Source organism: Lethenteron reissneri, chromosome 4, assembly GCF_015708825.2.
Source record: "Lethenteron reissneri isolate LAM-NWPU_2019-01 chromosome 4, ASM1570882v1, whole genome shotgun sequence".
NCBI classification, from domain to species: domain Eukaryota; kingdom Metazoa; phylum Chordata; class Hyperoartia; order Petromyzontiformes; family Petromyzontidae; genus Lethenteron; species Lethenteron reissneri.
The window spans coordinates 1,598,813-1,611,716 of NC_083782.1; the positions used below are offsets into that span (position 1 = coordinate 1,598,813).

Below are 12,904 nucleotides of genomic sequence, written 5' to 3' on the forward strand. Positions count from 1 at the left end.
CGTCCACGTGAGGCCTGTGCGACAGCATGTAGCAATCGTGCGCGAGGACGGATGTGGGCAGTGGAAGGTGTGATCGTGCTTCGGGCTGGAGCGCCGCAGGAAAATGCAGTTCAAAAACAATTTTTTATTTTTCCAACTAAGGCCCTATATAGTTCTTTTGAACGTGGAAATTTAAAGCAGCCAAATACTCTAAATGCAAGTTTCTGAATGTAGAGTGAAAAACCGGAGGACCTAGAGAAAAATACACGTGACCACGGAGAGAGAGACACACAAGCTCCAAATATACAGGTGTTAGGGTCTGGATTGAACCCACTACATTCTGTATACCAAGGTGAGGTAGTTAACATCTCGCCATCGTGGCACAAGCAGGCTTGTAAAAGACTTGGGCAGAAGGCTGAACAAGGACGCACTAGGTACTAGTTGAAGAATCAAAATGAGGCGACGGTGACGATGATGTGGTGTGGTAAGCAAGGTGGATGGTGTTGGATTCCCCGAAAGGTGAAGAAAGCTACACATTGCTGTTTGAGTCTTTGTTTATTCTCCCCCGGTGGGAAGGGGGTCTTTTGCAAATGAAACTTGGATCTCAGCGGAGGTCTTAAATGCTGAAATAAAGTTATCCATCCCGACCCATGAATCCCGCAGGCCGGGCGGACGTGGAGGAGGAGGAGGAGGAAGAGGAGGAGATTGGGGCTGAAGAGACGCTTGACACGGAACGCAACGGCCATGCGGCAGCCATGTGCGTTAATGGCGCCGGCGGTGCCGGCGTCGGTGCCGGTGGTGGCGCCGGCGCCAGTGGCGGCGGCGTGGCCGTTGCGGGCGGGGCAGGCGCAGCTGGCGTCGGAGCGGCGGCGGCAGTAGCGGAGAGGGAGACGGAGAGGTCGGCGCCGGCGGCGAGTGGGAGGCAGCGAGCTGATCGGCGAGCGAGCAACACGTCGAACCCCTCGCGCAAGTCCTCCTCGGGCCACGTGAGCAAAGTGCGGAGGATTACGACGTGCAAGCAGCAGTGACCGGCGGCGCCGCGCATGGACTCCTGCCCCCTTCGCCCCTCCACGGTTCGTCCCGCAATCGTGGTGCTCGTCGTAAGCAGCGGCGACCGTGGCGGCGGTCGCAGCTGTGTGTCGTCATCGGCAGCGCTGCTGTCGTTTCGACCCTGCGGTGTTCGTTGTACCGAGCGTCGTTGATAAAAAAAAAGTCATCACGGGAGCAAAGAGGTCACCACAGCCAATTTCTTGGTGCCATCCACACATCGCCACCACTTTCTTATGCCAGATACCACAGGTGCACAGTTAACACTGCTTTATAATATTAACAATAATAATTTCAAGTTGTAACGCGCTCGCACGGTATTTGCTCACTCTCGAAGAGAGAGACTGACGCAGAGGTGTGAGGAGCTACAGAGAAGTGGGAATGGCAGCGAGGTGGTGAGCCGGCACCAAATTCCACCCCCCCTCCAGGCTTTGCGACACTCTATATATGAAGCGGTATGATCGGCATCATTGTCGGCTTCATCGACCACTGACTTGAACAGTCAGTGCAGGTTGATGACGGGAGGCCCCAGAACCAGTTAATATATGACTTGCTATTGATTTTTTTTGTTGCCAGGTATCAAACTCGGATCGCCGGGTTCGATGGTGCAATGCGCAATCCACTACAGTGGGGAAACAAAAGGAACTGGTTACTTAATCAAATGGCCACCACCAAATCATGCAACTTCCATCGATTCGCTAGCACAGCAGATTACAAGAAGCCCAATTATCTTGCTCTAACTCAACCCCATTATTTGAATCGTGGTTGTTTTTGTAATGGATCTCCAAAAAAAAAACAGGACTAAACATGGTGTGTGCTATTGCGGCATTGTAACTTTTTTAAATGCACTGCAATTAAATTAAATGTAAAGTAAGGAAGCATTGCAATTGCCAAGTACCGCTATCATTGTCCATCTTGCAAGAGACAAAATAACATCCTGTTTGAATAACACAGTGCCCTTTGCTCGTTATGTAAAGATTCTACGTGGAAGCACATTGCACAGAGATTCTCGTCATCATCCTCATTCGTGTATTATTATTTTTGGTATAAGGTTTGATGTGTGGCTGCTGTCACCAAATTCAGCGGCTTGACCCATTTGCCTGCCTAATTGCAATTTCTATTAAGCGTGGCCTCGTTTCGCAGTCCATTGCGCAGGGGTAAGAAAATCTCCTCTGGTTTTCCTGCGAAGCAATACTCACTTTGCGCACCGGGGCTGCTCATTGCCACGTCCACCAACTACAAAGAGATTGAGCCACCAGCACGCGTAGCCCCACTACAAGCGCATGTGATGCGCCATTCATGAAAGCCATCGATTCACCGCAGTTTTATAACCGTCGGCACAACGTTGCGCATACACTGGGGAGGGAGTGGCGGTGGGGGCGGGGGGCGGAAGAGTGGAGGTGATGTGTGTGCACATCTTAAAGAGCTGCCCCATAAGTGATGTCGAGGGCAAAGGTTCCGTGGGGCTAAAGTGCTGACTCGTGGCGTTGCTGGGGGTTGCTTGCCTGCCCAGCTGCTACGGGACGCTGCGCCAGCCGGCCTTGCGGCAGGCTTTCTGCACCCACGTCGCCAGTAATTATAGCCACAGTTTGGGTTTGTGGAGCATCCGAACTCGGCTCAAAATGGGCCGCACCTCGGCAGCAGGCTGCGTCGACTCAATAGAGTCGACCGCTTCGTTCCTGGCTCAGCACAGATGCAAACTATCCCTGTCAAACAAAAGTAATGACTTCGCTACTCGATGTGAGCCGAGTTAGAGCCCACTGCGATGGGTACGTGCTGTTATTCATAGAGGCCAGTATTTGAGTAAAATGTTATTGATTCCAACCCCCCCCCCCCAAACCCACTTGAACGAGCAATGTGTTGACGCCTGTCTTCGTTGGGAGGGGTGCTGAGCCACTGGTTGAATGTCGCATGCCTGTGGTGGGGGCCAGCTCGTGTGGGGCAACCGTTGACTCCTTTCATTGATAACAGAAGGCATGATAGGCTGAGCCAACCCCCAATCAGTATTTTAAATAAGGGGACATTGTTCGTATCGATTGTGCTTGTGCTAGGTAGAATAATGAACACCCATGATACATTTAGCTCTTGCCATTTAGGTGCTTGTTAAGGCCAGTGGTGATTTACTGTTCTGAGGACTGCTCTGCCATCGCCTGGCACCTGAATCTGGTCCGTGCCTGCTCTTGTTTGACTTGGCTTGAAGTGACCATCAGATTGCAGTGGAATGGTCATCTGTATCAACACGAAGGAGGCACACGCATCGCTTGCATGGTGTGCTAGCTTACCACATTCTCTTACCAGTTCCTTGCCTGCTCTGTATTGATGCTGCAGAACAGCATTGACTCTGTTTTTAATCATAATGGAAGTGGAATAGTTAGTAACATATATTTTATTGACCTGATGGGCCTTCTGAACTAATGTATCTGTGTAGCATTTTGTTAACCAAGGCAAACCCTGGACCATGTTGTCAATGTATCCATTGACATCTCTTGCCTATAACATCAGGTTACCTACAACATTGTTTTAACACACTCTGCTGATGTGACCCGGTGAAGTTGAAACCCATCCCGGGTTTGCCTAATTGAGATTCTTCACAGATGCATCAGTCCAGAAGGCCAATTAGTGGATGTATGTGTATACGCAGGCATTTATTTTAACATTGCCCACAATTGATCGGGGCATCTCTGTGTCTTCCACAGCGCTTTTACGGACCTTTCGCCATTTCGTTCCCGGACAAAAAGGAGAGAGGCGCTAAGACTTTACGGTTTTACCGTCACACTTCACAGTTTTTCCACCACGACCCCGCGACCTCCGGGTGTCCCTCCAGCTCCACCCATCTCCACCGTGCTCGGAAGGGGTGCCTGTGGATCCGCTCTCCGCTGTGCCGTGCCGTGCCACACCGCTCGACCAATCAGCAGCATCCCCCACGGGTCCGGCCGACTTGAAACAGAAGTGTTTCCTCTCTCTTATCTACTGTGACGACCTCCTGTAATGCTGCAGTCTTGTTTGCAGTTGGCTTCTTGCGCATATGCTATCACTTGCGCCATTTTAAAAGTAAAGCGAGCTTGAGTTTTCACTTCCGATTCTTTTTTGTGCCCGTTCAAAAACATCTTTCATGTTATGCCAAATGCAACTGTAACGGTAGAGAAAGCTGGGGATTGGTTTGGAGAGACGCATGCTGGGCATGTGTCAAGAGGACCGAGTCAGTGCTGTTGAGATCCTAGCTTTTCGCACCTGGGGGAAGCAACCCGTGATTAAGAAATCAGGTTTCCAAGTTGAGTGAGTTTTGCTGATCTTTGCCTGGTCAACATTTATGGCACAAAACACCTCCACGATTTCAGAAGCCCGACTCAGCTTGGAGAGGGGAATTGCTTAGCTGCCATATATCATAGATGTTGCTTGTAAGACCCTTGAAGAATGTTGAATGAAGGCCCATTATGCGGACTATGAGATCATTACACAACACAGCACGTGGCTGCTGTCTGTGGAAGTTATTTAGATTGGCTTTACTGTCCCCCTGGATACAGATAACACAAGTTGGATGTGGTTGTTAGTGAACAAAATTTTTGGGTCTTGAAAATTATTCCTCACCTGAAATCTGTTTTAGCACAGTCCACCGCTGTGTTCATAGTGCTCTTCCTGACACCCCTGTGATGTAAGAATTGACTACAATCCAAAACATTCTACGTGGCTCAACAAACAAACAACTTGCCAAATAGACTGTCCGTTTTTTTACGTTAGCATAAGTATCTGCAATAAAATAACCTTTGTAACTTTCACGCCATGCTGCATCTGATGGAGTTCCGTCCGCAGCACGTGCAGACGCGGCTCCGTGAATACAGCACGTCCGACCCTCTCCTGGGCTTACTCGCTGCAATCACTTCATCAGATATTCTTCGCATCGTGTCCTCTATGAAGCCGAAGTGGAAGCTGGCCTAATCCTAATTGACTAATGACCGGCTTCTGATTCAGAAATTATTAGTGCGTCTCGATGAGACAAATGAGCATTGGGGTAGATTTTATCTCCATTTGTGGGCCCCCGGGCCGGTGGTGTACCGCAGACATTTCTGTTGCCTGGCTCGTCGTCGTGTCCGTGGGATGGCCACCGTTGCCTTGAACAGGTTGGTCCTCGTTGACCCCAATGGGAAAGACGCGTCTTGCGGCGCAACCCCCAGCCGCGATTTGAACTCGCAACCCTCCGCATTGTGATGCGTCCGCTCTGACCGCAGTGTCATCGGGCGAAGGGAAAAGTGGCCGGCCAGATGGCGGCGGTAGTTTTTTTATTTGTATAAAAAAAAAATCTGGAGGTATCTTAGTGTTGTTTTTTTATCGGCATAGATATTTCTCCACCATATTTTGTGCCCTTTTTTAACAAAATAGGGCATAACAAATAAGCACTTGCGATGCTTGGTAAATTAACAACAAATGTAACACTGTTCTGGCATCAAAATGTATCAGAACAAATGTCATAGCAGTGCACCGTGGGCAGTTCCTAGAAGGTTCTGCACCCGCGGGGCCCTGCGTGTGGCAGCGATTGCTGTCGCGTTGAACCTCATTGCAGTTGGAACTGCATATAGGCACATCCCTGTGCTTATATGTAGAGTGTGCCAGAAATCCCCATTTGACCCCTCTTCCCACCACCACTACCAGTGTAATGTTAGTAAGCGTTGCATCTATCAGAACTGAGCTAATTTTTTCACACATGCTTATCTCCAGCTTCTGCTGGAGTATAAGGAGCGTGTCGAGGGTTACACGGTGAGACCGCACGCAGCCTTGAACTGCCTAGCCTCCCAGGCTCGCTTCGCCGGGCGGCACGGTCGGCACGCAAGCCCCTGGGCCAGGCGGCACGGTACCGGCGCGTTAGTTCTCGCAGCCGCACTTCTCGGCAATTTGCTCCTAAATTTGCCTGCCACAGCTCGCCACCAACCCCTCTGCCCTCTTTAGGACGAGCAACTAAAGATCTCGTGGCGTCATTCCCCGGAGTGGGGTCACCATGCACCGGTGCCGCAGCCTTAATACCACAATTTGACTCGCTTTTTAAAAGCAACGTCGAGTGTTGCAGTCTCTCTCAATGCAACAGGGACGGCGGACGAGCCTCGCTCAGTTCTCACCCAGTTCAGTGACGAACTTGAAGGTGAAATCCACATGCCAGGCTGCAATGTGTCGCGACTGCTCATTTTGTGGCGGTAACGTTCACGAGCAGTGCATGCGTTGTCTCTCGTAATCTGGCGATAGTATTTTTTCACACGGGAGACGGCGATGAGGCTTTGAGAATAAGGCAGTGAAAAGGTCTCAGTCGGTCACCTCTCATAACAAATAGCCTCTTGTGCGATAGAACACGAAAAATGGGCTCCGGATTAAGCAACGTGTTTGCTTCGGGGTGACCAGCACCATCTCGTTCTTGCAAATGTACGCGCGTCTCTCCCTCATTTGCCACAAAAACGGTGTGCGCTTCCATGATAATAGCGAGACGGAAGTTGGATGTACAGGTGTATGTTTTGCGTTTTCGCAGAACCTGGGAACATGGCTAACAGTGAGGTCTAATGCTTGGGGGGTGATGTTGGGGGGGGGGGGGAGTTTTAGAAGTGTTGTAAATTACAAAACATATATAAAGTTAGAAAAAATTACTTCTAAAGATGTTGCAGACTTTTACAGGGTTTCATAGCAGAGTTTGATTACTGTTTCTGATGAAAGCAATGTTTCCTGTAAGATATTGCATCTAATTGAGCTTTGTAAATGTGCCTTGAACCCCTGTTTAAGTCTAAGGCTGCAGAAAACCTGGAGGCAAGTGGTCTGCATTTACAGTAAAAAAAACGTATTTATCCTCTGCGCTCAGTTTTTAAGCTCCTGTTCATTGCACGGAAGCTATATTTTCTCCAACCTTATTACTTTTAAATTCAGGATGCATTTGCAGTAGAATCGGAGCCGCCTGCAGATTAAGCTGCCTGTGGTCACGTAAGATGGTAAAAACTGCTTTTCAAAATATTTGACCTTTTTGCAGAGACCGGCCCTTTCCTCTTGTGGGCTGCTCTGCAATGTGTTTGTACCACGCCGTTGTATGTTCTGCAAATTCTTTTTTTCCCCATCTATACAACACTTCTGGCTTCAATTTACAGACCATTTTCATCCAGGTGTTCCAAGGTCCCTAACGGAACTTTTTTTTTAGTTGAGTTAGTTAAGCATGTTCAAACTGCGGCTTAGTTGCTAGGCTTTAAAATCCGCGAGCGCATAACTTGAATGTTAAATAGTATATTATATGTCGATACTTGTTGGTATTTTTTTTGTAAAATATGCGTACAGTTATATATCTTCGCTTCACTGCAACGAGAGTATGAGGAGAGTTTTTATTTTTTAAATTCTAAGAACTCATTAAAAGTTGTGAAGGCTCTTCAGATCGTTAAAAAAAATGATTTTTTTAAAGTTTCCACACTGGCTCGTTAATGCGCGTTTCCCCATCTTATTTTTTTCATTATCGTTCATAATATGAAAGTGCTGCAGCGCAACACACAAAAGTGTGAGTGTTAGAGGGTAGAGTGGAAGAACCAAGCCTGAGCAGGTTTAATGAGAGCTTGTCCGCCGTAGTCGGTGATTGAATACAGCGTACACACGCGGTAGCTTTGAAAGAAGGTTCATCGCAATTTGCAGAACCAAATGACAAAATGTAGCAACCCGAAACTTGAAGCAAAAGGATTTTTTTTTACCATGAACACAACTTTTTCCGTTGCCACTGTAAATGACATCAAACGTATGCCCTGAAGGAAATTCAAGAATTGCAAGGAGCGCTTATTTGCGAGTTTTTTTCTTTTAAAGTTTTCAAGAATTATTTTGTTATTTCCTTTGTTTGTGTAGTCATGACCTATGTTTGAATTTGTTGGGTCTCTTATTTGTGCTTGATGCTGAACGTTGCCCAAAGGTTTTGAAGACCTGATATGCAAGCGACACGGTTTTGATTGAGACCATGCCCTGTCTCCGCTCTCGACACGTGCACACACACACATTAATAACTCCCTCGCTTACCCGCATGGCCACGCACACATGCGTGCGCGCGCGCAGATCCACCGGTCAGCTTCTTAGGCCCTGTGTTAGTGAATACCTGCTAAGGCCAGCATGGCAAGAGAGAATGTTGATTTGGCCAGTACCACACATGGAGCCCCCCATTTTCCCCAAGTGATTGATGATCACACGTGGTACCAGGTACTGGTTTGAGGGTGATTTGACGTAGACCTAGTCTGAGATCGGTTCTGTTAACAGTTCCCGCTATTGCGTATGGCCAAGAGTCAAAGCCATGTCGAGGCGCCGCCGCCACGAATTCTGCCGATGCCACCACCACAAACGTGTTACATTCTCCGCCACCGTCCTAACGTTTGGTCCTTCCCTCGGTCGCCGACCTCCGGGTTGCCGCCCAATGCCCGTCTCGGTACCGGCCCTCCTCCACCGCGCACACGCGCCCCACTCCCCACGAAGCGCCTCTTCCTGGTGACACACATACAGTGTTGCTTATCTAGTGCGCTGACCACTACCCCGCAGCGTACACTGGCGTACACATGCACACTCACGTTCAAGTGCTGTTATTGAGCAACTATTAAGGCCGTGAGCCTAGCAATCTACATTCACGTCTTGGTCATAACACCGGTGCCACTTGCTCTTCGAGCCTAGGCTTGGCATTTCTTACGTCACCTCGACCGAAAGTGAGAGACTCAATCAACTTCAGATCTTGGAAAATAAGTGAACTGTGTAACTGTCAGGAGGGACGGCGATGGAAATGTCTCCCACATGCTTGCATTTGCATATTCACATCCCACCCAGCCTAACGAATTTCAAAGCGTGAAAATGCTCCGCCCCCCCCCCCTCGCTCGCTCTAACCACGAGGCACCAAGAGCCACACTGGACGGCGGGGACGGGAGTCGCGGGGTCCCCCTACACTGGACGCACACCTGGTTGTCGGTCAGCGCTGATAGCCTTCGCTGCATTACCCTTTTGCACTGTGCTTTGCGCGCGAATGCTTCGAGCGGTCGTGAAAACATTGCGGCTGCGCTTTGCGTCTGGAAGCACGTTTCCCTACCACGGCACACTTTCCGGGGGGCTATTTCGAGACCGCTTGCGTACAAAAAAAACCTGGCGTCATGCTGCGTCTCGTAACTACAGCCTAATGATTGGTTACTCGTGGTCTCACGTGAAACTTGTCACATTCCTGAAAGAAGTTACCTTTAATTTAGTTGATACATTTTGAATAATAAACTTCCTCACCTCGATTAAATTGGCCAATTTCTCCACCACGTGCTGGTTTTCTTTTTCTGTCGTGCACTGAGGGGAAACTCACTTCTGGACGCAAACGCAGCCAGTTTTCCTCCTTGTGTTCTGAGGTCTACTGCTGGTGGGTTCCAGCGTGGCAGGTGTGGCTGGGAATGTCACGCAAAGTGTGAAGTGTGAACTCAGCTCTCGTCATTTGCGATGTTTCTGTGTGCTTATACCAATTTTTATTTGTGCACGAGTTAATGCAGTTCTTTTTACAGTGTAGCCTTGACATACACACACCAGAGTTTGTCCATATTTGCTTGCAAAAGGAATTGATTTTTAATTGAGAATGAATAACTTATAATTAGACTAATAATAATGAATCCATGATGTCTATGTATCCTTGCGGAGGGTCGTTGATGAGCGATATCACTCTTTGTCAAGTCACTCATGATAGTCAAGTGACTATCATGAGTACTTAGGAAGAGCTGTGCACGATTTGAAGATAGTTTTTTTTTTATTTTCGTTGTGGTTACTCTTTTAGGATGGGAGTTTTGGCCGTGACGCTGGAACACACAAGCCCGACTTGCGTCGAGCATTGCGGTTGGACCTGTTAAGTTCCACGTGACAGCTGATTGCGTGTTTTGGATGACCACAATTACCTGCAGGCACTTTGCGCGCTGCTGCATGGAGAGCTGAAGCCTCCGCGCTGTGTAAACCAGCTCGGGGCCACGCACGCCACCCGCCAAAAACCAACAGCCATTCAATAAGATAATAGCCATAAGGTGAAATGGCTTCTTTAAACAAGCAATGCCTAAATGAACCGTAGTCAGCCAGTGGTAGAAGTTGCGCATTTGCCACAGTGTGGACCAGCTGGTATCGACTGGGCCACTGTTAACTCCCCACAGAGTGGTGACTAATTTTACCCATCCGAGGGAGACGATGGAGTGTAATGGGCTCGCGATTTAATTACGATCTGAAGATCGCAACAGAGCTGTTTGTACACCCGTGCTTGGCAGTAATCCCGCTGGTGTGCGTGTGTGTGCATGTCACACCAGTGGCCTTACCATCTCCTACATCAACTCGGCCTAAACATGAGTAGCCGGCTGTGGTGGCGGTGTGTCCAGTATTGTCGCCCCCCCCCCCCCATTCCACATCGTTGACCCTGGCGAAGGTTTGAAGGGCTGTGTCGAGGTACTGAGCTGCGGCCTCTTGCTACCATGATTACGCACCGACCTACCCGTTGCCTGTCCACACCGTACGTTAACTCCACTCCTACACTTGGGGTGTTCGTAATTTTATGATCTCGACAAGGGCACAGGTGTGCGTAAATATTTAACCAAGGTGGCGGACAGGTGAGTTATTCCATAATTAAATCATTACGCGGGTAACTAAGTATGCAAGTGCTATTTGGATGGGGTTTTCCTGAAAAGTGATTGCGTAAACAGGAGAATTAAAAGATTCCTAATTAAAAGTCAATTCTAGCTGTCATGCAGAAGTTGCGGTGGTTGCTATTTGTTGCCAATAGCAGACACTAAAAAGTAAATCCGAGGAAGCCGTTAATTAACTTAATGGGCTTTTAGATATTTAAAATGAGCTTGTACTTATACGTTGTTATGGACCGGTGTCATTTTGTTGTTTTTAAATAAATTGTGGTTGCTCCAAACAGTGCACCAAACGCACAGCAAAATGCGAGCGCTTCCTCAGATTTCTTTTTCACCCTGTGGGCTGAAGTTGTTTATTCCTGTTGGTTGCACGAAAGTTGTCAAAAGTCACAGCACTGGGATGTCTCGAAGCGAGAGTTACTGGGGAGAAGGACTGTTTTGCGTTGTTTTTTTTTTATTGGGAGAGCGCTGTTTGTTGCCAGGTCCCACCGTCGGTCGGTCCGGTTTGCGATGAAGGGAGCCGCAGTCGGTGAGTCGCTCGCACGCGGCGCGCTTGGCACCGCGCTCGCCGTTCCGCAGCTCAAGAGGCAGATGAGGGCGAAATGTTTAATTGGCCACGCCGTCCGTGACTGACGGCAGCGGTGACTGTGACGGGGGGTGCCGCAGCTCGTAGCTGTCGTGGCTTGTGGACGATTGGCGCCGTGCAGGGATCTTAAATTGAGGAGATGGTGGGGCGTGGGGGTGGGGTGGCCGTGCCGAGTTTTTCCCTCTGACTTTGTCTCCGTTCCGTAGTGCTGCAGCTAACGCTTCCCAGCGCCGTTCGGCTCCCAACTGGTGCACACACGGCTGCAGTGGTACGCACCTGGCACCGGACAACTTGCAGGTTGGGTTTGTAGATCATGCAAAGATTATCTGAGGAAAGCACCCACGTTTAGAACAGAAATATCGCGCTAATAGTCAGCAAAGTAAGGCTTTCTTTTGAGCCAACTTTGTAGTGGAGCTTTAAATGCTTTGTGTGGGTTTACCATGATATTCAACTGAAAAATAATTATCACATTTTGCCGAACAACCTCAGCAGGACGGTGCTGAAGGATCTGGAGAAGTATTGGGATTCGGTAAGGCTTTCAATTGAGAAATACATTTATTGTTATGGTTAAAGTTTAATAGACCCGCAGTATTAACCAGAGCAGGCGCTGGATTTGAGCCATGAACCTCTGGAACAAGCGGGGAATGTTGTTACCGCTGGACCGCGTCACCACCTCCACCACTCCACCTCGTGAGCAGTGGCGTTAGTTCCATCCTCAAGGCGTCTAAACATTCACTCCGCTTGTGATCCAAGAGTTGTCACAAATTGGGGTTTGCGATTCGATTACAGAATCTTTTCATTGTGAATGTCGTGCCTCTAGTGGCTGCGGGAGTCACGTGAAAGGTGTACGAATTAAATATTAGATCACATGAAAGTTGTACGAATTAAATATTAGATTCTCACTAAGGAGAATGTGATGCATTTATCGCAAATGTCGAATTTGATTCCAAAGCACAGGCCTGACACGTTAACAGCGCATCTCCCATAAACATGTACACTTTGGTTCTTTCAATGGGACAATATACGCAGGTTTGTGCACATGCATATAAAACTACATTTCAAACAATTGCTGATGGGGTCTCTACCGGTTCGATTTGCATACGCGTGGCGTGGCCAGTGCGGCTCGTATGCATTCTGTGTCTAGTCTGTAATTAAAATGTTCACACGCAAGGGCAGAATCGTTCACGCGTTGACTTTTTTGAAAAACTTAAGACGATGTCCACGTTGCTTTTTCACATTGAGCTGGATTGGGTTCGGCATCAATGTCCGACGTTTCGCTCCGTGTGGATTGAAGCTCGGCACACGGAGCGAAACGTCGGGCTTGGTGCGAAACGACACACGGCACGACCTGAAAAGCACGTCGGAGATCTGTACAGCACGAGCGCAAAACCCTACGCAGTCCAACATCAAACAACAAGTCGATGCCGACCAGAAAGTCGCATTGCATAGAAATCCATTCTGTCTTCCTCACGAATCAGTCCATCGTGTAGGTCACACACTTGACGTCGTTTTTTAAATTTCCTTTCCCCCACCGTTGCCGAGCCGAATCGTCGAAGGGCTCAAGACTCCAAGTGGCCAGCCACAAACAGCACGATGAAAGTTGTCGAAGGCGAATTAACAGGCGGACGCGTTGGGCCGGCACGCGTGCGCGCGACTCGTCGCCAACCGCGCGGAT

The 12,904-nt window shown here is 48.8% G+C and overlaps 1 protein-coding gene across 4 annotated transcripts in view; it reads left to right on the top strand.

Moving 5' to 3' along the window:
- STK11 (serine/threonine kinase 11) overlaps window positions 1-12,440 on the top strand; it is a 101,586-nt gene extending 89,146 nt beyond the window's left edge. For 2 of the 4 annotated variants that reach the window (XM_061562066.1, XM_061562087.1), the window contains 2 exons: window positions 643-1,052; window positions 3,723-12,440. In XM_061562066.1, coding sequence (XP_061418050.1) covers window positions 643-1,007 — 365 coding nt within the window. In that variant the 3' untranslated portion in view covers window positions 1,008-1,052; window positions 3,723-12,440. The remainder of the gene's footprint in view (window positions 1-642; window positions 1,053-3,722) is intronic. The other 2 variants (XR_009755856.1, XM_061562078.1) reach the window with 2 other exon arrangements.
- The last annotated feature ends 464 nt before the right edge of the window (window positions 12,441-12,904 follow it).